General features: G+C 48.5%; 1 protein-coding gene across 1 annotated transcript; it reads left to right on the plus strand.

The window, feature by feature from the left end:
• Positions 1-7,650: 7,650 nt before the first annotated feature.
• On the plus strand, positions 7,651-24,873 carry STK40 (serine/threonine kinase 40). The gene is made up of 11 exons (XM_009284729.2): positions 7,651-7,763; positions 9,811-9,930; positions 10,914-10,999; positions 11,498-11,641; positions 12,407-12,634; positions 13,473-13,525; positions 16,543-16,658; positions 20,132-20,276; positions 20,640-20,759; positions 21,758-21,842; positions 22,646-24,873. The coding sequence occupies exons 2-11, from the start codon at positions 9,819-9,821 to the stop codon at positions 22,862-22,864; spliced, it is 1,308 nt and encodes a 435-aa protein (XP_009283004.1). The 5' UTR covers positions 7,651-7,763; positions 9,811-9,818; the 3' UTR covers positions 22,865-24,873.
• Positions 24,874-24,895: the final 22 nt, after the last annotated feature.

The raw sequence follows: 24,895 nt of genomic DNA on the forward strand, positions 1-24,895 counted from the left end.
CCGGTGCACCGGCCGCAGGCCGCTCGCCAGCGGAGGGTGGGATTTTGCGTAGCGGGGCGCGTGTGCGCGGCTGGGTTTAGAAATGCCGCTTGGTAAAACTCCTTCCTAACTGTCTTCCCTGTGGCAGCGCTGGTGGGGAGGTGGGCTTCGCCCGCAGCGTAGCTGGTTCTGGGGCGCGCTGACGGGCTCGGGGCTCGCGGAGGGAGCAAACCGCTTGCGCTTGGTGCCGATTTCGCTTTCAGTCTGGGCAGGAATTTCTTGGTTTCAGACCTCTGTTCTGAGGAGGAGTCTCATGTGCCTCAGCAGTGAGTAGCTGAAGGTTGTACCTCTAAGTAAGAATGAGTAAGACCATAAAGCACTACAGCTGGAGCTAGCTACAGAAACCTGTCCCGTCCTCGCTGTGCGAGCTCGCCTGAAGAAGATAAGGAGGCACGCTTCGGGGTTTCCTGCGTTCCAAACCTGTTTCTGTTACCTGTTGGCTTTGGCTGTGGCCTTTGGGAGCTTCACTGCCGCAGTACGTGAGAGCGTTAAAGGTCTCGTGCTGCTGTTGAAGGGAGCCCATGGCACGGCGTCTTTGCCCCGCTGCTCCTCTCCCTGACACGAGGGCTTTGGGGCTTGTCTTGTTCCTGGCCAGCTGCTCCCTTCTCCTGCCGTGGCTGTGGATGCGAATGTGCTGCACTGGTGGTGATGATTCGGTTCTTTGCTAGTTTAGGGTCTTAACGTGTAGGCTTAACATATACTGTTATGTATAGGTGTGCTGGGCGTCTTAGGCTCTAGTCTCGGGCTGTAATCCCGTGTCCGGAGGGAGGTGGAGAAGTCGGAGCAGAGGCCAGTGCCCGGTGTGGTGGGGCTGAGCTACCGCGCCTCTGCTGCCCGCCTGCTGCGGGACGGCAGGCTCCCTTTGGGGCAGAAGGGACGCGAGTTGGTGGAGGGTGGTCGGGTTCGCAGGGTGCCTGCAGCCCAGGTGGGGTGTAACTTGAGGGATGGGGCGGAGTAAGGCTTACCTGCTGGCAAACAGCCCCGGGCCGGTAGCAGTCGAGGTGCAGGACGTGTTTCCCTGATGCTGGCGTGCTTGTGCTAAATCCTTTTATTGTTTCTCTGTGGCATCCGCGCTGATGGTTTGGTCACATAATCGCATTACTTAAAAGCACCCTCGTGTTCAGCTGCTTTTTATCCTCAGGATATTACAGAATCATCTCCTTTTGAAACCACACAGAGGGAAGCCTTGTAGGCACTTAGCTGCTGCTTGATTAAGGACAACCCCATTGATTTTGCCTGGGCTGCCTGCTGTGCTTAGCCTAAACAAGGGATGTGTTATCTGTCTGCAGAGGCTCGGCGGTGCTCTGGACTTGTACAGTGTTGCGCCTCACTCGTGCCTGGGAGCTCTTGCTAGACCGGAGGAGGCTCCGTGCCCATTGTAATTGTCTATGTGAAACAGTCTTGTTTTGTTAGCCGGGTACACATTTCTGAACTTATGGTGTCTGTCAGTGTGCTTTCATGCTACAAATGATAGTAACGTTAGCACGGCAGTATATGTAGATAACTTAAATATATTTCTTTCTATCTAGGTAGGGCTAGATGAGTAGATTATCGTTAAAAACAGCAACCACACCTCACTGTAAAGAAAGTGTCAGCACGTGTGTGAGTCATGCAGTAATCTTTGTGCGCATGAGGAAAGCCCGGCTGCAGTGGATTTATGGAATATTAAGTGTACATAGTAACATAAGCTATAAATGAAAGATAAAATCTCGTAATATAATACATATCTCGCCTGATGGTGATTTTAAAGGTAATGACTGCCTGACTTCACGGGAGCAGCCCAAGGTTGGGAACTCGTGCGCTGGGCTCTGTGCTGGGAGAGCAGTGCAGTCTCGGGTGCTGTCAGAGTGCTGCAGTTGGGTTTCCAGGCTCTTCTCCTGCGCTGTGCCCTGCTGTAGGTGCCCCTGCCGTGAGGATGTTGGGCTGGAGCGGGGATTTTTCCTGGTGGATGTGGCCTGTGCTTCAGCGCGAAAGGGTTAAGCTGAAGTTGGTGTTTATGCAACCAAACAGGGAACTCCCAGAGATGAGTCCTTGGCTATCTCATGTGTTGATGCATCAGAAGGGTTTAAAGAAAGCCCAGCTTGTTGCTTGCTTGCACTGTAATTACGTTGCTGGAATCCTGTGCTTCAGAGTTTCCCTGGCTGCCTGGGGGGGCCAGGAAGGAATTTGCTTTCCCTGATGTATGACTTGGCCTGTGGAAGCCTTTTTTGTCCCTGAGAAGTTGGAGATTAGCCACAGCTAGATGTGGGATGTAGGCAAGGTGTACTGGGGTCCCTTTTAGCACTGCGGCCTCTCAAGTGCTGGCTGTGCCTTGCTCACGTACCCGGGATTAAACTACTTGGCAAGTTGGGCTGAGGAAGGAGGTTTTCTGGTGGGTTGGTTCAGCAGGGGCTGCTGGAGGTGTTTGTGTCTCCCAGCTTGTGAAGCACAGCTCGCTCGGCAAGTTCATACTTTACCAGGTGCCTTCTGACGGCGTGGGGGTGCCCCAGCCCCTCATGCCGCACCGGCGCTGCGGGATTCTTCCTTCTCCTTTGGTCAGAGAAACTCTGCATCTGGTTTTGAGCGAACTTCTTGCTTAGGGAAGAAGCTTGAATGAGTCTCTGCACGTTTCCAAGAAATCTCTTGAGTCAGGGCTCCTCTGTTTCTGGAGAAGGCTTCCCTTCCTGGAAGGGCTCGCGCAGCGGTACATGGGTTGCACTGGCGGCTCTGAGTCATCCGATGGGCTTTTTTTATTATTATTATTACTTCTCTTACAGAATGGTTAAACTTCCAAAGCCTTTGGTAAAGTTAATGTTCCTGTATAGTGAATCTACCACAGTGCTTTGCAGAGGGAGGGGAGCCCACCCCAGCTGCCCCTGTGCCCGGCTGCAGCAGCTCCTCCTTCCCGCGTGCCTGCTTTGCTTGGGATCTGCCCGGCAAACATTCCCTGTAATCCCCCAGCCAGTGACTCCTTCGCAGGCCTGGCTGATCTGAACTCCGCCTGTTCTCAGGGGAGCTTTTCCAATGGGAATCGAGCCTCTCTCCCTGGGAGCGCTGATGACTCGGGTCTGAGCTGTCCCTAGCCGGCTTTGCCCGGGGAAGGCGTGTGGCAACGCTTTGGGATTGCTGCTTCTCGCAGCGATACCAACCTGCTTGTTCCTGTGCTGGGAAGCTGGACCATACTAGGGGTTTTACTCATTTAATGTTAGCGTTCCTGTAGGTTTTTAGGTCATGTCCAACATCACTTCTCATGAGCTGGAATTTGCCATGAGTCAGGCTTAAATGTGAACTTTGATTAATCACCACTGATAAATACTGCCCAGTGTGTTATTTAGGTGGTAAAAGGTGCAGCCTGATATTGCTCATCTGAATCAGGTTTTTTAGCTGCATTTTTGCAAAAGCTGAGGCCTGTGTGGGCTGAGAGGAGAGTGGACAGGGCGAGCAGGACAAAAAAATCTTTGGACTGGGTCTCCAGCTTTGTCCCAAATGCCGCAGCATTTGGTTCCCAGAAGAGAAAGCTGGGCAGAAATGCTGCTGCATTGGGTGGCAGGTCTTCTCCTGTCTGGGGTGGGAGATGGATCATTAATGAGTACGGAGCAATACCGCACCTCCCTGGGCGGCTGAGCGCCCGGCGGGTCCGGCTGCCGTGCCACCTCTCTGCCGTGGAGGTTTCGAGCCCGTGACGAAGCCTGCGGGGAGAGGTGATTCATTTGTCCTGTGCGCACACCCGAGTCGGCAGCCTGGCAGCCCTGCCTGCAACTCCCGCGCAGCCCTGTCTTGTTTCCATCTGCAGCATTTCCAGGTCAGGAGCGACAGGCAGCTTTCAAGTGTTGGGGTGCTGGCGGGGGGGGGGGGGGGAGGAGGCGCCGGCTTTCCTGTAGCGGTACGAGCTCCTTGCTGAAGGAGCTTGTCCTCGATAGCCCTGAACTTCCAGCACCAGACACTGGGCTCCGTCATCTGCTGCTGGTTCCCAGCAGACAGCTCCGTCATCTGCTGCTGGTTCCCAGCTGCCAGCTCATCCTATTGCCTTTTGCCTTGAGATCAGCTCGCTTGTAGCAGTGGGGTAGGACACCTTCGGGGTCGCCAGTCATCACACTAGAAAGTGTAAATACCAGCTAACTCGTTTTGTCCCCTTGTTGCAAGATAATGGGGCGGGAGGGAGCAGCCGCAGCTCAGCTCCTTCGGCTGCCTGGGAGCTGCTCCTGTGGCACCCGGGGTTCCCAGAGGCAAGTTTCCTGTAGCGGTACGAGCTCCTTGCTGAAGGAGCTTGTCCTCGATAGCCCTGAACTTCCAGCAGACACTGGTGGGCTCCGTCATCTGCTGCTGGTTCCCAGCTGCCAGCTCATCCTATTGCCTTACTTGCAGAGATCAGCTCGCTTGTAGCAGTGGGGTAGGACACCTTCGGGGTCGCCAGTCATCACACTAGAAAGTGTAAATACCAGCTAACTCGTTTTGTCCCCTTGTTGCAAGATAAAACAACAGAAAGCGTCGTGGAGGTTGTATCAGCTGCTCCAGTGTCTTAACTAGTTTCTGTGCTGCTGAGTAATCCTGTTATACCCCAAAGGTACTTTTTTTTTTTCTCCTGCTCCAGCTATTAGCTGTGGCTGCTGGACTGCAGGGCCTGCTTGTTCTTTAATCTGAGATGAAAAGGTCAGTTTCCTCCTCTTTTGTTTTTCTTTGTTGTTATGCCGGGCACTGGAACATCATGCAGTAATTCAGGAATTAGACAATTTCCTTAAGCTATGTAATTAAAAGACATTACATCTAGTCTCCAAATTATTTGATTAATAATTCTATTAAAGTCATAGCTAGCACAGTAAGAAGCTTTAGACACTTCTCCAGTAAGATATTTGATACATTGCATGCATCACATTAAAATTGTTAAGTAACGAATTTTTGTGCTAGACTTGTAACTTCATTGTCTGTGTGAGAGAGACCATTTTTGTTACAGATAGTGGGATAGGGAGCGGGGGTGGTTTGATTCCGTTTGTACAGTTTGGCTTTTGGGGGAGGGGGCGGTGAACCCACCACATCAGTATCTAAGGGTCCTGTCCTTAGGATGGAGTGTTTTAAGGGCTAAGTCGTTTTGTTCTGGTTCTTTGCAGAAATGTTGGATGCTCTCTCTTGAGACTGATCCTGCTGATGTTAAAATAATTTTTTTTTTCAGTCTTAAGAATTGGAGAGTCCCGGCTGTCTGTGGGGCTGCCTGTAGACAGAGGCCTTGCTGCAGGGGCTGGGGAGATGCTCTTTGCCCTTACAAGGCTCGCCACCTCTCATGGAAATGTTCTAAATTCTCAACTTCGGGTCACTTTAAACCTCAGCTGTGCTGCAGTGTAACCAGTTCGCGTGTGGGACTCCACTTACTGCTTATTTGCCCTCTGCTCATTGTGTGTGAGGAGGAAATCCTTGTGCCATGCAGTAATCCCCTCTTGTGTGCTCTGAGCAAGCCTGTCCTGGGAAGGCTCAGCTGCTCCAGTGGCACTAGAGGCAGCACACAAAGAATCAGCTCCTTTGCTGTTTGAACGTGTTAGGCAGAGGAGCAGTGACGCTGCCAGCGTCCCTCCGGCTGAGCCGCGCGGGGCTGGCGGGGCTCCTGCGGCCAGCGCGTGTCCAGGGGCCGGCGGTGCCTGCAGCAAGGCCGGGGATGCTCTGGGGCCTGCGGGCGGGATGGCAGATGGCTTCAGCACACGCTGCTCGTGGGACGGGAGCCCCTGTCTCACAATGGGTCCCGTTCCAGGTCTGAGCACTAAGGGCTGCTGTGGCCTCGCATTTCCTCTTACAGCTGCAGAGTCATTTTAAGCTGTCCAGTTTATTATGGCTTTTGTCTAAAACTTACTTAAAGCTTGTTCTTCCATGATACAGTTCAGCTGTTGGTGCCTGAGTGATACCAGCTTCATGCTGCACGTACTTCTAGTAGTGAAGCCCCTTGAAATCAGAGCTTTGCATCAGCCCAGATCAAGCCGAGGTGAAATGAATTTGCAGGTAGAAAACACCAGCTGGCTCAGCAGGGCGGGGGAGCCTCCTGCATTGCTGTTCTTGTTTTAAGATTTTCCTTAAGCCCTCTCTCAAAATACCGTTTTTAGCCCTATGCCTAGTGGATGGCCACTTGTTCTGCGGGAGACTTACACAAGGAAGTCCGTGCCCTTTTGACCAATTTCCTTGCTCTAATCGGGGTTGCACAATGTGCAGAAAAGGGAACAGTCTTCCTGCTTTTTCACAGCAGCTGCCTCTGGTTTTCTTCCTTTTGCTCTGGGACCTTCCTTCCATCGTACCAACCTTCATTCCAGTCTCGGAGGAACCTGAAGTGCTCACATGCAAACCCTCTGGGTGCTGCTGAGGGCCCCTGAGATCTTTGGTGGGCTCTGCCACTCTCGTGGTGCAGCCCAAGCAGCGGGAACTGAGCAGGGAGCAGGGAGACTGGGTAGACAGCGCCGTGAGTGGCAGAGGATTGTCTTAAATGGGTACTCAGCTATTAATGTTGGTGTTTTTCTTGCTTGCTCTTACAAGTATTCTGTGTTGGAGCTGTGATATTTAAGTTGGTGGATGTCCTTTAAGCTGCGGTAGGGCTGGGGCACCTCCGCTCGCTCTCAGCGCCGAGACGACTCATACTGAAAGTGCTAGCTAGCCGGTGCACGGGTGAGCGGGCTGCCGGTGCGCCGTCGGCACGGGTCTGCCTGGCCGGGGCATCCTGCTACCTGGAGCAGGCTCTGAACGTTGTTAAAGTATTAATAGCTTCAGTACTTTAATTCAGAAGGATCTTCAGCAGCCTTTGCAGATGCCCCAGGACCAGGTGATAATACTGCGTTGTGTTTTGGGTGGTGTTGGGAGTTTGGCTCCTGCATCCCGAATGTTCCTTTTGCATTTTTAAGTTGATCTAACTGGATACTGGTAAAGTAAACCAGCTAGGGTTAACAAATATGTAACACGTGCAATATCTGAGGGTTAAACTTTAAGCATTTGGTAGAGGTGCTACAGGTTAAATTCTAGAGTGTCTGATTTAAATCCTACATTTCTCCTTTTAAATGGGACTAGATGAACTATTAAGCAGTACTGAATTTGAGTTGAATTAGTTTGATTTTTTTTTAAGAGGCTGAATATAAATTGTAAAGAGGAATTACCTTGCAGTGGGGATTTGGTAAGAATAAAACTCAATGTATTATTCTTTGCCTTTTGCAGAAATTGTTCTGTTCAAGTCCAAACTTTAAGCATTAACTCTTACTGTGATTAAAAATGGCTTCCAGTGGCGAAGGTTCTGTTGTGGCACTATTGCTAACTTGGGTGTATTTAAAATACCATTAAAAACAGGCAAGCTAGTACCACGTGGTGGAGGTTAAAATGGAGAACGTGTTTGTTTCTGCTCTGAAGGTCTGTCTCACATCACAAAATGCCCTTTGAGATCGTTGACGCTTGTGTGTGTGTCTTGCTGTGCAGGGCCATGCGTCTGTGACTCTTTGGAGACTGAACTTCAAGAGCCCTTTTATTCTCTCATGCGATATCAGGAGCTTCAGGCCTTTTCTAAGCCAAAATAAACACAGATGTTTCAAGCTGCAGAAGTTTTGATGCATACCACGTTATCGTAATCAAGAATAATCCAGAACCACAGCATCAAGTGTATCTCATTTCACATTACAGAGTCCTCGACCTTTCGACCATCCAGCCTTCTCCAAGGTGATGACTCCAGTCTCCTGAGACGTTGGAAAACCTAGTTTGGAAGAAGAGTAAAGATACAGTTGATGCTGAACTACGTGAGTCCTCAGATTATTTTGTTTACGATAACGCCGTTTGCACCAGTGATTCCTATCCAGCTGGGATTGCACAACGGTCATTATCTCAGAGTTTCTGTGCAGTGGGGTTTCTCCAGTGGAAATCTTACTCATACGTTTCCAGCAGGGATGATGATGTTGCAAGGAGTGGAGAATTTTATAAGGCACAATCAAATATTAGGTCAGGGATGCGGAATGAACAGAACAAGGAGCATATGGGGCTCAGGACTTGGTTGTGTTCAACTAGCTGAGCCTGGTAACACTTCTCTGTTGGAGATCTGAACGGCTGGTGGAAGTTGGTAGTGCAGGGATGCAAAGTCTGCTGCAAGACTTCTCACCTTATCTCTCCTGCTATCTCCGATCTTGGTGACAGGTACTGCTAGATGAATTAATGCGATGAGATCATGCTTGTGTCCACAGAAAGGGTGGGACTGCCAGAGGGTAAACTTCATTCAAAGTGTGGTGATTTATCAGTCTCTTACATGGTGAAACACTGGGACTTTTTTAAAACAAATAAGTACAACCCAGAAATATTTTCCCAGTCTGCTGTAGTAACCTCTTAGGGAAGACTACCGGGGCTTGGTTTTGACTTGCTCAGAGTAAGAAAATGGATCTGTGCTTAGTTCCTCCTCTCCCCTACCCCCCCTAAAAAAAAAAAAATCTTTGAAATGTTAGAGCACGAGCATTTAATGTCTAGATATTTGTGAAAGTCTTTGAAACTATTTTCCAAGAGATAAAGGTGAAGAGGAGGTGTATCGGAAACAAAGCTTCAGTCTGATGGAGCTGATTTATGCTTGCAGTGAGCATGCAGCCTGTGAAGGCTAGCCTGGCAGCAATTACAAGGGTTCTTTTCCTGCTAAACTGAAATGAGACTTTCCTTTGGGGAAGAAATGTTTTGGTCGCAGAGACTTGAATATATTTGGCTCTTTAGGTACTGGTTCTGCAATACTGCCTCAAGTTCTCTTTAGATTTCTGAGCAGCAGAAAATGCGTGTTGGAAATCAGATTTTCTGCAATACCTGGATAAATAGGAGTTAGTCAAGCTTTTAGTTGTTTGTGCTGAATGGTAGTGCTGTGTGGACCTTGAATAAATACTTGGGTGCAAAGCATGAGATTCACATTTAATAGATTAAATTGTTCTTTGCATGGAGTGGTAGTGCAAGAGAGCACGTGTACTGGCACCACAGTGTTTCCTTTCATTGGAGTGTCCATTAAAGGCAGGTAATAGTGTGTTAATTCTAAACGAAGCATTGCTTCCTGCATGTGGAGACTGAAGTGATAGCTTTATATATTGGTCTCAAATTTCAGGTGTTCAACTCAATCCAGCTGCATTGGATATAGATAGATGAAGACATAATAAAACAGAGCCTAAAGATGTACAAGGAGAGAGAGAGAGGGAACTTCTTTTAAGACTAAAAATACATTTTTGAAAAAAATCATTGTTAGTTTAACTGAATCTCACAGTAACAAACATGTTTCAGTCTTCTATGCCCTTGCTGGGAAAGGTGAAAGATATTGTTCATTTTTATGGTCAGTTTTGTGCATTCTTGGCTGTTTGAGGAACAGACTGGAGTCTTCTGAGTTACTGGCTGAGCTGGCTGCAATGCCTAGTGGGAAGTCCTCAGTGAAGGAACCCACAAAAGTCCATAGGCTGAATCAGAAGTAGACACCCATACAAAAGGATAACTCAGGCACTTTCTTTCAGAGTTCTTTGGAATATGTTAATTTGCAAACTTGTTTTTGCTGTAAAACAAGCTTTAATTATTTTGACTTGTTCCCACTATGTCTTTCAAACAACTGTTCTAGGAAATGTTGCTTTGAATAACGAGGCTGATTTATACCTTCAAAAATGCATTAAGCCTCCAACCCACAACTGGTCTATCAGTAATGAGCCATAGCTTCTTTGTAGAAACACAAGTAGGCAGAGACACGAGTGCATCAGTAGGTGAAAGCCTTCCAGTATGAAATAAGGGATAGTATAAGAAATTAACTCAATTGCTCATCAAATGTGATCTTCTTTCTCTTTCAAGAGCCAAGGATGAAGCGGCGAGCATCAGACAGAGGAGCTGGGGAAACATCCACTAAGGCAAAAGCTCTTTGTACAGGGATTTCTGGAAATAATGCCAAGAGAGCGGGCCCTTTTATACTTGGTAAGCAGGGAGGGTTTTCTTCTTCAGTTTTCAAGGTAGCTACTGATTGCAAAACTGAAAATAAAAGGCACTATGAAATGAGGCAAAGCAGATGTGTAATTTAGCGTCTTACCTCAGAGTGCAATTCACCCGATGTGGCAGAACAGCAGCCCTTAGAGCTTCTGCAGCTAGTCAAGCTAAGGAGATTTGTAATGCTAGTATAGCAAGGCAGGCATGGCTTTTAAGATAAATATGAGCCCTTGCTTTTACCCTTTCTTTTTCTTTTTTTAACTACATTCTTAAACTTTGTTAAAGAGCAAATTCATTCAGGGGGCTTTTTGGTTAGAGCTCTGGGGAGAGGTTCAACCCTCCTTGCCTGGAATATGCTGTCAAATCAGCATGTAGGCAGCTTAATAATGGTCATTATAAGTGGTATGTGCCAGGGCAAGACCAATCTGCTACCTTTTGAGAGTTGCTAGAATAGTTGTTAGTTCAGAACTAGTTACATAAACTGTCAAAACCATGATGGACTTCAGTGGAAACCAATGGATAATCGATTGGAAGCTCATTGATTTTAAACTGAAGAGTGGAGACTGTATGTTAACTTGAAATTTGGACTAATCTGTATACCTGAGCAGTCCCTGCAGAGGTGGCAGTTGGGTTCAGAGGTGTGGCAATAGCAGTTGCCATGGGTGTTGCTAGTAAATGTAAAAGCCGTATGGTTCAGGCATGCAGAAATTTGAATTTCTGAAAACAGCTGTGCCTTGTGTGGGCTTTTGTTAAATGTTTCTCCAGTGAACAAATGAAACATTGTCCCAAAAGGTTTGAATTCAATACTACTTTTTTCTTTAGATTGTAATTTATGGAAATGCACTTAGTCTCCTGAAAAAAAGGAACTTAGTTTAAACTACTGTAAACTGCGTGACACTTGCATACTGATGTAACCCTGAATTAGTCATTGCTGCTTAAAGGAAAACAAGTCTGTTTTTGCTTTGTGCTGTTAGGTCCACGTTTAGGTAACTCCCCTGTGCCAAGTATTGTTCAGTGTTTGGCAAGAAAGGATGGGACAGATGACTTTTATCAGCTAAAGGTAAGCAAACTGCAGGGCTTCCAGGTCTTCAGGGCTGTAACTTCAGCTCTCGCGACAGAAGTGCTTGCAGTAGTGTGTGGTGTAGGCTGAACTGGTGCACTGTCGGAAATGGCTGCTGGAACTTCCCCTCGGCGGGGCAGTTCTGCCAGACGTAGATCTGGTGTTGAGATTAGCCCTGAGACGAGGCCTCTGTGGCTGCTGTGCTGCTCTCCTGGAGCCCTCTGATCTGCTTTGCTGTGGCTGAAATGGGGGTGGATCCAGTGGGAAAAATCACCTGGGATATTTGCAAAAAGCCACCTGAGCAGCTTTTCTGCGTTAATCAAGCTCATGCTATGCATTCTGCACAGACATTAGTTCAAACAGGTTTGTGGCAAGTGTGCAAACATCAGAGCAATTACATCAGCTGTTAAACACATGTGAATACTTAAAATGTGAGAGAGATTTGGGGGCATTTGGATTCTTCTGGGAGCTGTAAAGGTCTTTTACCTTTTCCTGAAGATTCTCACCTTAGAAGAAAGGGGCGATAAAGGAATAGAAACCCAGGAGGAACGACAGGGCAAGATGCTGCTGCACACAGAGTATTCTCTCCTTTCCCTGCTCCACAACCAGGAAGGAGTGGTTCATCATCACGGGCTCTTTCAGGTACCGCTGGTCACCATCCAGGTTGGGGGAATGCCAGTAATTGCTATTGGCTTGAGCTGCTTTTGTTTAACGTACAGTTCGTGCTGACCCCGTTCTTGTGTGTAAAGAATTACCAGCGCACTGCTGAGATTAACCGCTGCTGCTGCTACAAACCAGCAAGTTTGTGGGAGGGGCTTTTGAGAGTTAAGTGGGATGTAAGACCTCTAAGATCATCAAGTCCAACCGTCAGCCCAACACCCCCATGCCCACTAAACCATGTCCCTAAGCGCCTCATCTACACGTCTTTTAAATACTTCCAGGGATGGTGACTCAACCACTTCCCTGGGCAGCCTGGTCCAATGTTTAACCACTTTAAGTGGGATGTAAGACCTCTAAGATCATCAAGTCCAACCGTCAGCCCAACACCCCCATGCCCACTAAACCATGTCCCTAAGCGCCTCATCTACACGTCTTTTAAATACTTCCAGGGATGGTGACTCAACCACTTCCCTGGGCAGCCTGTTCCAATGTTTAACCACTCTTTCAGTAAAGACATTTTTCCTCATGTCCAAAAGTCAAACAGCATAGACTGTCTCTGGCTTCTTTAAGTAGACATCATGTATCGTCTTTTTGAAATCCCAACTCAGGGCAGAGATCAAGCACTATCATTGCATTTGCTTATTTTGAGATCACCATGTAGTTAGTTATTCTCTAGTGCTCTGTATCTAAGTACAAATGCCCGGATAGCTTCCCTAAAATATTGCTCATTTGTTTGCCTCCCTGTAGGACCGAGCTTGTGAAATTATAGAAGATCTAGAAGCCAATAGAATGGTCAGAAAAATGAAGAAACGCATTTGTCTTGTGTTAGACTGTCTCTGTGCTCATGATTTCAGTGACAAAACAGCAGATCTGATCAATCTGCAGCATTATGTCATTAAAGAGAAGAGACTCAGTGAGCGGGAGACGGTAGTGATATTTTATGATGTGGTACGAGTGGTAGAAGCATTACATAAGGTAAGATCTTTGTTATCCCTTTCAGTGCTGCAATACTTTTCCCACATTAGTATAATAGATGTTTTAAAACTTCCTTGTGCAGGCAGTGGCAAGGTTGCAGAGCATGGATGTTTCAGCTGTTTCCCTGTAACAGTGGTCTGCATAAGACCTCATGCTGCAAGCCATAAAAGAGCATTCCCTTCCCCTCCCCTCAAGTTTCTCAATGGTAAGGTAGCATTTGTTGACTGTGGAGAGGGGCCAGCTGGACTAAATGCAGATCAGGTTAACTACCTAACCTCAGAAAGGGATGGTTGAAGAGGAGAGCAGAGGCTAATCAAATGCAGGAAACACTTCAAGCTATTTCCTTTTGAAGCAAAATAAATCACAATGTAAGAATTGATTTCTGAGATCAGAACCTCAAGCTAAAAGTTTTGAGATCAATGAGCTAGGAATTATTGTAACAAAACCAGATTCTGCCGATGTTTGACTCCTTACCCTGTGACAAGGGACACCCATCCTTCCTCGGCAGAGCAACGAAGCATATATCTTTTGAGGAAATGTTCATCATATTGGTCTTACTGAGCCTGGACACTTTAGTTTCAGGCCTCTTAGTTTCAGTCAAGTCTGTCTGTGTGTTCAAAGTAGCAAATTCGCTTGTTCTGTCCTTCTGACCAGAATCGAAAATGAAGTGCACGAAGTACCCAGGATGCAACCTGACCTGAAACCTTGATCTAGGTTATTTCTGAGAATGAAGATGACATGATTTCAAAAGATACTTAGTGCTTTTGTCCAAGTATCGAATTTATACTTCTATAACAAATACGCTTTTGCTCATGTTATGCTATTATATATTTTACAGAAAAATATTGTGCACAGAGACTTGAAACTAGGAAATATGGTGCTAAACAAAAGGTAAGTCTGCTGGAGAGCTGCTGTTCTGGCAGTTGTCTTGTGTTTCTTCCCTGAAGCAGATTTCTATTAGAAACACAATCGAAGGCAGCACTTGTTGAGAGTGCTCTCTTGTGAGAAGGGTGAGGGAAATGGAAGCAGGCTGCGCAAAAACACAAATCCAGTTCAAAGTTACATGAGTTAATCTCCAAAAATTAATTGAGCCCAACCTAGATAGTTCACTCTTCCACCAAGCTTAGTGACCCCATATCAGCACTTCTTTTTGGGTTCTAACTTCTAAAAACTAAATTTTATAGTAATTCAGAAACCTGCAAGAGAAATGCTTATTTTGTATATTAAAAAAAAAAAATTAAAATGTGGTAAGTGGTTCTGTTCACATAATTCACTTTCTACCATGCTAAAGGAATTCCCAACACTGCAGTCTGTACTATAATCACAGCAGTGTTAAATCGTTGACTGTTGCACTGCTGTGTTTTTGCTAGCAGTAAAATATTTACTTATCTAAACAAAAGTTCTTCTGTCTAGTCTGTGTATTTGTGCTTGAAATAGCTTCCTTGTTCCCATTAGCTGGTTTGATGCAAGCCTCGGTTTATAATGCACTGACATCCAACAGGTCTTGGATGCTGTGCAGGCACAGGAGGGACCAGCCCTCCCGGAGCGGAGTGAACAGCATCAGTGGGGCATGAGTTCAGCATGAGTGAGAGGTGGCAGCGTGCGCTTGGCTTGGTGGCTCCTTGGAGTTTTCTCAGTTGTCTTGGCTTATGTAGTTATTTAGTTGGCAAACTAGTTCCAGTTCAGATACTCTGCCGTGTCCTTCAATATTACATTACTGGCTAAGTATTTTGCACTAACTTTAAGAATGAGTGGAATTCATTGTCTTCTCACACTGTCTGTTTTTCTGTGGAATGAATAAAAAACCGGAAGGCTTTAGGTCTGCAGACTTCCAGACTCTGTACAAAGCACGCAGGTTCACTGTGGTCACAGCTTGCTTTTTTCTCCTCCCTAATACTGTTCGAAAGCAAACAGATTTTACCTGCTGAGGTTGAACTTCTCAGTTCCCACACACACACAGAGCAGCTAGTGGTTTTCGGGGCCACCTGTAAGTTGTTTTAAGTCGTTTCTATAGAGCTGCTTTGAGACAAATCTCTTTTCTTCTGCTTGCTGCTTTGATTCTCCTCCTTGCTAGGAAGAGGCAGACAAAGGTTGCTGCTTTAAAGGATCCACCCAGAGCTTCCCTCCTTTTCTGGAGAAAGCGTGCAGTGGAGCATCCCACTGATAGAGCTGCACAAGGGGCCCCCACTAGCAGGAAAGGGGAGGTATTTGAAGTTTTGTGAACACACTTGCCAGAGTCATTCTTTGCATTACATGCTATGTTTTTGCTTTTTACTAGCAAGACCATCAGCCTTGGTGAGGAAAAACTGTAGCCTCTACAGCAGTGAGTCATATGAAAGGGTGGGTGAGGCGTAAGAATAGATCACCATGGAGAGGACCAGTCATTTGGGCTGATCAGAAATGTTTGTTGTGCTCCAGCTGTGCTCACAAAAGAGCCAGGTCTTTTCTGTTGGTGGGGGAGTGAAGGTAGCTACACATCACTGCAAAGTCTTAACCAGGCGTGTTACACCCTGGGCTAATGAAGATCCCTCAGACATTGTCCCCCGCAAGATGCGGACGTTAAGGCCTCGCAAGGTTTCCAATTAGCCAGTGCAGTAGTTGGATGATTACAGATTAGATGAAATTTCAGTGACTAAATAAAACCAAGCAACACTGAAGACTTTAGTGTCCTTTAGAACACTTAGTCTTTTAAATCTTTAACAAATCCTGCAGATTGTTATTCAGCCAGGGAAGTCTCTTGACAGTTGAAGCTAACACTTCTTAAACACAAGTCTGTCTGTCTTAATAATCAACTTTCTGTTGCCAACCCACACTTGGTTTTATTTCACTCGTCTGTTAAATTTGCTGGAAATATTTTTTGGTTATTTTGACTGACTTAATTCATGCTCTCAGGCTCTAGTTGTGTAATACTTTTCAAGAATATAGAAATTTTCTAGACTGTTTTTCTGTTCAGTTCTTTAAGTTGTATGTTAAAATCCAAATTATCTGAGTGACATGGAAGATTAAATGTGGTAGTAATTTTGTAACGAGCTCACTTTCCCTGGAAAAATTCATTAATTGGAGCTGGCAATACCACAGGGAAGTAGGGGTATCTTAATACAGAAATTGCGTGTACCTGCAGTTCTCACCTTTTCTGAAGTACTTCAGTGTAGGAGGTTTTTTGGATGTTGATTAGACTTTCTTTGTTCTGCATACTTTCATGTGAAGAATAGTCCTGCAGATCAGGTAATACTGCCACCAGACTCTTGCTGTGGGACTGTTGGGTAACGCAAAAGTGCTTAAACTGAATCTGATCAAAGGTCCTGTAGCTCATCTGCTGGTGACGCGTAAGCAAACAGTGCACAGCGGGCAGGCATAGGGCTGTCCTTCTGTAGGGTATTTCCCCTCAGCTTCCAGAAAACGTTGTGTGGAGAAGATGCCTTTAGAAATGGTAGTTGGGAAGCGTAGGGGAGAATCAGCTGTTAAAATAAATGTCTTAACACTCCCTACAATGGTCAGCAAGCACGAAAGTGCGGATCCTGGTGCTGTGCTGCTGGCTAGGGTGCTGTCAGTCGACTCCTGGGAGGCTGGTCAAAAGGCAGCTGTGTGGCTGCAAGGTGGGCAAGTTACGTGAGCACCCTGGGCTTACAGCCACGCTTACACATGCCGCTCAGGTTGGATGTAGACTTTACAGCTGTAAAAGAGGTTCTCTTACTCCCCTGTAAGAGTCTTACAAGCCATACTGATAGGTGTGGAACCCCTCCCCATCAGGATGGAGTTGATCTTACAGCTCTGCTTGTCTTTTCCCAGTACTTCAAGCTTCCCAAAAAGCCCCATAGACACACCTCTGTTTTGGTGTTAACTTCCTCTGTTTGTGCTGTTTGACTCATGCAGGTCTTTGTTCACTGATGCCTTCTGATTCTCCCCAGGACTCATCGAATAACCATAACAAACTTCTGTCTCGGAAAGCACCTTGTGAGTGAAGATGACCTGCTGAAAGACCAGCGAGGGAGCCCTGCCTACATCAGCCCAGATGTGCTTAGTGGTAGGCAATTCCCTTCAAGCCCTCAGCGGGAGTTCACAGCCCCCACACTTAACACTCGTTTCATTTATTTGTGGCTCTTGACAATAAATGAAAACCACCTAATGCTGTTCCCATATGTAACCTGCCTTCTGTGAGAGCCTCTTAATTAGGGGCCAGTTATGAGACTTGGTCTGTTTTTTCCAACTGGGAAAGTATGGAGAGAAGGAGCGAGTGTAACTTTTTTCTTAAGGCTGGTCTGAACTTCAAAGCTAATTAAAAGCTCCCTGCCTGTTCCTAAATAAGTCTGACTGCAGACAAGATGTTCTGTTTACCATGTCTGAATCTTGTTCCTGAGGCTTCATTTAAGCTGCAGGTAAATCCCTAGGCCTAAGAGGCAATCGGTCCAAATCCCACCATAATGTCAGTTTATTCTGGGCCGTACGCTAAGAGGAGCAGTTGCTGCAGCTGCTGCTTGCTTCCAGAAGGGAACTATTGACCCTCTGGGCGGCTTTTGGGCCGACTGAGAGGAGTTACTTAAAAATAAAGGAATGATCACACCAGGCTAGACCAGCAGTCTGTTTGGGCTGTATCTTGTCTCTGGCAGTCTGGCCTATGCCTTGTCTCCAGCAGAGGCCTTAAGCAGAAATCTGGCAAAGAACAGCTTTCCCTAACGTCCTCCCACCTTTTAACTGTTTCCAGTGCATGGGACTTCCAGAAACAGATGTGGTTTCTGTCTATTTAGTTGCCTCAGGAGGTTTCTCTTCCATGAACTCTAAAGTCTGCTACTGTACTAGCTTTTGTGCTGGCAATAGCTGAGCAGGCAGTGGTTGTCCTGTTTGTCAGTGTAGTTACCGAGGAATTGTTTTGGGTTTTTTTTTTCTTCTCATCCATATGAGCTGGACTATGTTGAAGGGTGCATTTACAGCTGGGACTGTGCATCTGAAGCATCTCTCTATGTAGACTCCAGTTATTGTGCATTAGCTCACGTTGCGGTGTACTCCTTGTGAGCACAGATAAAATTCCCTTTGGATGGAGCTGAACTGCAGGATGCAGTCCAAGATCACCCATAATGTATCCCACCTGCCTAAGGGTTATCCATCCACAGGGCCAAGCTAGTCTTAGGATGATGGGAAACTGCCTAAAACTGTGGGCAGTAGGTCATCAGCACCAACTGTTTTCTGGACAAGTCAACAGTGTGTTGGGCAGCACCACTCGCTGGTGTGCATATAGCCAGCATGAAAGCCAGAATCCTTGCCAGTCTATTGCATTTGTTTATGTGAGGATAACATCCAGAATACTGAAAACACCTCTGAAGATTTGAGTTATTCGTTTATGGTATCCTGAGCTATTGTATTTCAGAAATGCCCTCGGAGGGAGCTGGTCTTGAAATTTCCAGACCCAGTGGACTCCCCTCAGTAAGTTTGTTGTCAGGTTTACAGGCGGCAGCAGTAAATGTAGCTAAGTGCTTCCGACGTGATCTGCCAGGCAGGTTTGAGGCTGCTTCCCTCCTGGGCAGGACTGAGCCAGGAAGGGAGCAGAGGCAGGCGGGGAGGTGGAACGTGTGTTTTTTTGCAGGCCTTTCCTGTTCTGCAGGATATCCTGAGGCCCTTGTAACCAGATGGATGATACGAGCCAACTGCTCTGCAGGAGCTTGGAGCAGTTGCAGCTCAAGTGGCTGGTTTCTGGTAAAGGCTCCATGGAGCTGCTCCTTCCTGCTTGTCCGGGGTACCGTTCTGTCCTGGACTTCAGCCTTCTTACCCTCCCTGCCAGCATGGCTCAGCTGCGAGCACCCGCATTTCCTCTAATGGCGCTCTTGTTGGTGGATTGACTGGCCTGTCTGTAGTCCACATACCACGAGGCGCTGAACAGGCTGTCTTTGCTGACTTCTCTGACAGCTGAGGCTGTTCGAGACCCTGCAAGGAGCAGCCTTAGTTACAGGTCTGCATCTTGCATAGCTCCACCTGGACTGACTGGGTGCAATCGCACTGCACTCCGGCTCTGATGTCTCTGCGAATAGCCCTTCCCCGTGGGGTGTCTGTGCAGCCTGATCCTGAGCTCTTGAAAATGCTGTTCCAAAATGGCTCAGTCTGTGGTTCCCCTCCAGGCATCAAGGGAAAAGTTACTTGAGGACATTCCAGGCTTCACCACCACCTTCAGACTCTGAGCATCCCTCTGTCTGTATCACTGATGCTCCTGTGCAAGAGGAAGCTAAAACGCCTGAAGAATTAATCATTGTTTTAGGTCTCCAGAAGAAGCTGTCTTCTGCTAAGAGATGGCTTGCGTTTTATGGCTGCTGAAATGTCATCGCAGGAAAAGCTGGAGGAGGAGGGAGAGGTGCCTTTTTTGAGCATATAAAGCAAAGAATAATTAGTACAAATAACAAATGCTGCAGCAGTGACTCACTGCGTGAGTCAGAGGAAGTCATTCCCTCAGTCCTATGCTGTGGTACAGCACTGGAGTTTAATTTTTTGACCCTCATGCATGGTGCTGTTTGCTGATTTATTGTGCAATTGAAGGGGCTTTAAAGCAGCATTTCATCGAGCGGCTCCAGGGCATGCTGGGGCTGCAGCAGCTTTTGGAAATGCCTCTGTGTGGGGGAGGCACCTTCCTGCGCCCTCCACGGCTTCCCAGCAGGCTCCAGTGGCTGTGTGCTGGATCTGTCCCGGAGGCAGAGTCCCGTCTCGATGGGCTCAATCTGAGCTGGGTGTGGAGAATCTTAGTCTGCACTTCCACGCAAATCTCCAGTGCAGCCGGGGTGGTGAGGTTGGCATTAATCTTGGGCCATTCTTCACCTGAGGAGCACTTACTCTTCTCAGGGTTTCTTTCCTGCCTCCCTGTGCCTTGTGCTCACTGGCCCTTAAGTTCTCTTCTTCTTTGACCCGGACTCGCAGCGAGGTGCATCTGTGGAGCCTGCGAGGCTCAGAGGCTTCTGGCGGTGACAGTCTGCAGGGATGGCGGAGGGGGGGAAGTGTGAACTCCAGCACAGTATGCAGTGGTTCTGATTACTTGATGCTCTCGGATCACATCAAGGCCATTCAGCGGGGATAACCCTGCTCTGTAGGGAAAGGGAAGACACCTGTGTGGAAATGAACAATGTGCTTATTCACAGAGGATGCACCTTTGAAAGAGGTTCCTAGTGTCTTGCGATAGGAAGTCTTGAGCATTTTTTGATTAAGGCTTAGAAAAAAGGATCACGTGCAGAGGTTGCTTCAGTGCCTTTACTGCTGGTGGTGGGCTGCAGAGGTGAGCAGTGTCATAAAGCCTGTTGCTTTTGTCTCTCCTTGCTCCCTGCAGGACGGCCGTGCCGAGAGGATGCACCTTTGAAAGAGGTTCCTAGTGTCTTGCGATAGGAAGTCTTGAGCATTTTTTGATTAAGGCTTATAGAAAAAAGTCACGTGCAGAGGTTGCTTCAGTGCCTTTACTGCTGGTGGTGGGCTGCAGAGGTGAGCAGTGTCATAAAGCCTGTTGCTTTTGTCTCTCCTTGCTCCCTGCAGGACGGCCGTACCGTGGAAAACCCAGTGACATGTGGGCGTTGGGTGTGGTGCTCTTCACCATGCTCTATGGCCAGTTCCCCTTCTACGACAGCATACCTCAGGAGCTTTTCCGCAAAATCAAGGCTGCCGAGTACACCATCCCTGAGTGAGTACAGCCCGTCCCGGGGAGGCCCTTCTCTTAGTGCCTGTGTGGGCGGTGCTCTGGGCCTTACTGGGACAGCCGGAGCTGCAAGGGCTTCACTCGAAGCCCGTGAGGGTCGCAGCAGTAATGAGAACAAAGACTGTATGCAGTAGACACCAAGGAAGCAGTAGCAGAGCTGGGACATCTTGTGCAAAAGTGAGGCCCCATGCTGCAGGGACAGGGAATCAACCTCCTGGTTAATTCTGGGGTCTTGGTCAGAGCAATGGTGGCTCCTCTAGTTCCTGACCTGTGCTCCCAGCACGTCCATCCTGCTGCTGCCTCTGCCCACCTCTGGCACTCGGGCTCACCATGCGTTCTCTCTCCCAGGGATGGACGGGTCTCAGAAAACACTGTGTGCTTGATCCGAAAACTGCTGGTCTTGGATCCGCAGCAGCGTCTGACAGCTTCTGAAGTGCTGGATTCTCTCAGCTCCATCATAGCATCATGGTATGTGCTATGTGAGGAGAGAGATGGGAACATGGGGTCTCCAGCCACAGGCTGTGTTATTCCAGCTGCAGCCAGCAGACTGCTGCCAAACAGGACACCAGAGGATGATCTGTGAGAACTGCAAAAAAAGTCTTTAAATCCTGTCTCTCAACCACTGGTGGCTGCTGATGGATACAGCCGGAGTGGCCTGTACAAATGCTTGTCATTGTGACCAAGGTTGGAGTCTGTAAGGCAATAACGTTACAAAACAGTACTGGGGCGCAGGAGGGCCTTTGTTGCTGTGCCCCCCTCGTGCTCTCCAGACTTGATTTTTAAAGAAAGTCTAATGGTCAGGAATATCTTACATGTACAAACAGATGCAGCCAAATGCAGACACTTCCTGCAAGCTTGTAATTAGCCCTGCTTTATCCATTAAGTAGGCATGAGATCTCTAGAGGGGAAGAGCAGGAGATGCCATTACAGGTGGGAACACTACAGGTGTGGGGTGGGGATGCCTTTTGAGGGTAAATCTGACTCCAGGACTGGCATGAACCAATGAGGATGAGATTCCAGTAGCACACTCCAGCAGAAATGGATCCTGGCAATGTTTGCTTGGTGCAGCCCTCTCTTGTCAGCCCTGTGACCTTCTGTCTGTGCTGCACAGCATGCCCGGGTGAAGTTCTTGTGCTGCCTCTTGAGTCAGCAGTGAAGTCTGTGATTTTTGGAGCTGTGGCTGTTTTCTCTCCTACCTATGCAAGAGTTTAAGTTCCACATCCTGTTTAAAAACAAAACCAAAAAGCGGCTCTGGGGATTATAACATGATTTCATACCAGGGAAGTTGAATTTGGAATAGCATCCTTTTAGTAGCAGTAGCCAGTGTGGCATCCAGACAGTGCTGTGCCACACTCCGGTGTCCAGCCATGGCCAGTCAGGTGGGATTGCCCTGGCCAGGGTGTTCGGTGAGGGTGGGCGAGCCCGGGGCTGTGCTCCGGGTCCCTGACGCTGTGCTCTCCCCCCAGGCAGTCTATGTCCTCGCTGAGTGGCCCTTTGCAAGTGGTGCCAGACATTGATGACCAAGTGGCTAACCCTGAAAACCCACAAGAGGTAGGTTTTCCTACTTTCCTTTCCACGGAACTGCTTTTCTGTGCCAAGTCTGTCTGTAATGGAAAGAGATGGCAGCCCCTTGTAGCCCCCGAGCTGATGAGGGGAGGATGGTGAGGACCCAGCTGTGGCGGCTGCTCTACAAAGTGGCCGAATCCATTGCCATCTTGTGCAGCGGAAGGAAAGGCTCATGCTGCTGGGACGAGGAGTCACATCCAGCTGGCCGTGCTGCCTGGAAGTGAGCTCGCCGGCCCCGGAGCTGGCTGAGGGGCAGCTTGCTCCTCTCCGAGCAGCGCTCGCTCCCTCGCACACAGCTGAGAGCTCGCATGCGCTGGGAGAGCTGGGAAAAGGTAGCAGTGTTGGCTCAGGCTCCCCAGTGAGTTCTGTGATGGGAGCAAGCATCCTGTTTTCTTGCCAGCATATTTTATGTTGGGAGTGACGGCCGGTGACCTCACTGCCTAGGGACAGCCTTGTGGGAGCTTTTGCCTGCGATGCCGTGGTTGGTGTTGCTGTCAGAAATCCCCTCCGCTGGGCTCGGGGGGGATGTGAGAGCTGGGGTCAGACAGCTGCAGCCACTGAATATCTGGCAGGGTTGGGATGAGCTGTGTCAGGACAGAGCCACTGAGGTTTCCAGACCTCTCTTCCTGGTGGCACTAATGACTTGTGGGGAGTCCTGTCTATGTCTGGCAGCAGGTCCAGTTCTTGCATTAAGACTCCAGTTATCCCGTGGTAGCTCAGGACCATCGGAGGGGAGTTATGGGACCGTTGCTTGCTGCTGTGGCTCTGATGGGATGGTTCTCTGGCAGGTGAAGGTGACGGAGGAGTGCTCGCAGTACGAGTTCGAGAACTACATGAGGCAGCAGCTGCTCTTGGCTGAGGAGAAGAACACCTTGCATGAGGCCAAGAGCTTCCTACAGAAGCGGCAGTTTGGGAACATCCCCCCAGTGCGACGCCTGGGCCATGACGCCCAGCCCATGAACCCTTTGGACGCAGCTATCCTGGCCCAGAGGTACCTTCGGAAGTAGCTTCCCACACATCCGAGAGCACAAGCACCATCCTGCAGTCTGCCTTTCACGTCGCCTACTACAGCTCAACAGCAATACCGGTGTCCCGTGATGGAGAATAATGTAGCAATTCTTTTGAGCTCTGTTCAGGGACACGCACTCACACTCGCTCTGGAGGGAGAAGACTTTTGAAAAAGCTAGTTTTGGAAGCAGCAACTTCTTGGCATCTTCTGGAATCTTTTTTAAATCGAAGCCTAGATGACTAATCTGCTTTTAATCATGACTGTAATCTACCTCTCTGGTCTTTTTAACCATGCTGTTCTCTGGATCGAGCAAAGCCTGCGGGAAAGGAGAAGACTACCAAGGGTGAAGCTGGTTTGCTGGCACAAGAGTTGCGGCTGTGCAGTATGGAGAGTCGGCTGATTGCATTCGCTCCATATGGTTTGAATAAGCTTAGATTTATCGGGGTTTCTCGAAAGGAAGAATTTCTTGAAACCTCCCACTTCCCTTCATCTGCATCAAATCTTTTTCTGTCCTTAATGTGCCACCTGGTTTGGCTGTGTTGTCTAAGCCTCGGTGGCCGTGTGTGGGCTGCAGCACGCCAAGGCCTTCGTGAGCGGCACAAACAGCTGCCTGGTTACCCGGTGTGACCGGGAGCTGCCCGGAGAGCCCGGCCACTGCCTCAGGCGAGAGTCGTCCTTGCAGGCGATTGCTGCAAAGATCGGATCTTGTCTGCAGTTCAAAGGTTTTGCAGGACTCGGCCTGACGTGGCCTCTGACCTCTTTCCCACCTTTCACCGATTCTTTTAGTTTCATAAGGATGTATGATTTAATCTTATTTTTCAGTAGCTTATCTAAGATGCAGTTAAAATTGCATTAATTCTGATTTAGCATTTTTCACACTTCAGTTGTGGTACAGATACGAGTTACAATGTGAAAAAGCTTCCCAAAATAATCTGCCTAGAATTAGGAAGGGGCTGGCTGAAGTCTCTACTGTATTTGTTCCCTAGCTTATCTTGCCATCCCAGCCTCTCTACACAAACCTGGGGCCGCCTCTGCTGTCCCCGCGTGGTGCTGAGGCGGGAGAAGGATGTCCCGGTTTGTCACCTAATGCCACTGGAAGAGCGTTTGCCTGTGCTGAGAACAGGAAGGATTGTTTCTGAGCCTCATTTTGTGAACTGGATGCCTGTCTTGCCAGATGAACTGTTCTCACACAGAGGTCACAGGGCTCACAGTGCCCCAGCCAGGGCTCCCGCTCAAGGCAGCGGCTCTTCAGCTGCCTCCTTCCCCTGCTCCCGGCTGCTCCCAGCCCCGTGGCAGCTCCAGCATCACCCTCTCCTGCCAGCCTTGGGCTGGGCACAAGGCAATGTGTGAGCAGCGACAGGAAAAGCTGCTGCGGCCTTGGCTGTAGGTGCTGGTCCTGCTTTTTGGGGTCAGCTCTACCACCCCTGGCGAGCGCGGGCAGGGAGCGAGTAGCAGATCTATTTGTAGCGTGTTGCCTTCTCTTGCCCCAGGCTGGGGAAGCAGACTGCGTCTAGCCTGGGCCAACCTCCAGGTGTCTTTGTGGGGACATAGGGATTGACCTGAAACTCCTTGGCAGCGTCGGGCATTATGTCCTGCCTGCAAACTTGCCAAAGCTGCTTGGCAGTGGGCAGGCAGGGAATTGTGAACACTAATACAGACTAGAACAGTTGCACCAACCCCAGCCAGCTGAGCCAGTAGCCTGAAGTCTTAGCCTTATTTATTTTAAAGATGGTAGGTCTGTCCTGGCACACCCTGGTGTGTGCCCATCACCCCCCCCTGTGCCACCAGCAGCAGAGCAGGGACCTCCCAGCCCCTGAGCACCCCTGGGCCCCTGACCCCCCCAGCTGGGGCCCTGCTCTCTCCATCTGGTTTTCTCCTGTCTTGCTCCCACTTCTTTATCTTTTTTTTTTTCCCAAAGTTAAAGCAATATTCTGGGGACTCTGCAAGGCTGTATCATACCCAGTATTCCTGCGTACCGGTCATCGCCAGTAAATCACACTTGTATTAAAGCAAACTGGAAGAGGGGGTG

Source organism: Aptenodytes forsteri, unplaced genomic scaffold, assembly GCF_000699145.1.
Source record: "Aptenodytes forsteri isolate BGI_AS27 unplaced genomic scaffold, ASM69914v1 Scaffold7, whole genome shotgun sequence".
Lineage (NCBI taxonomy): Eukaryota > Metazoa > Chordata > Aves > Sphenisciformes > Spheniscidae > Aptenodytes > Aptenodytes forsteri.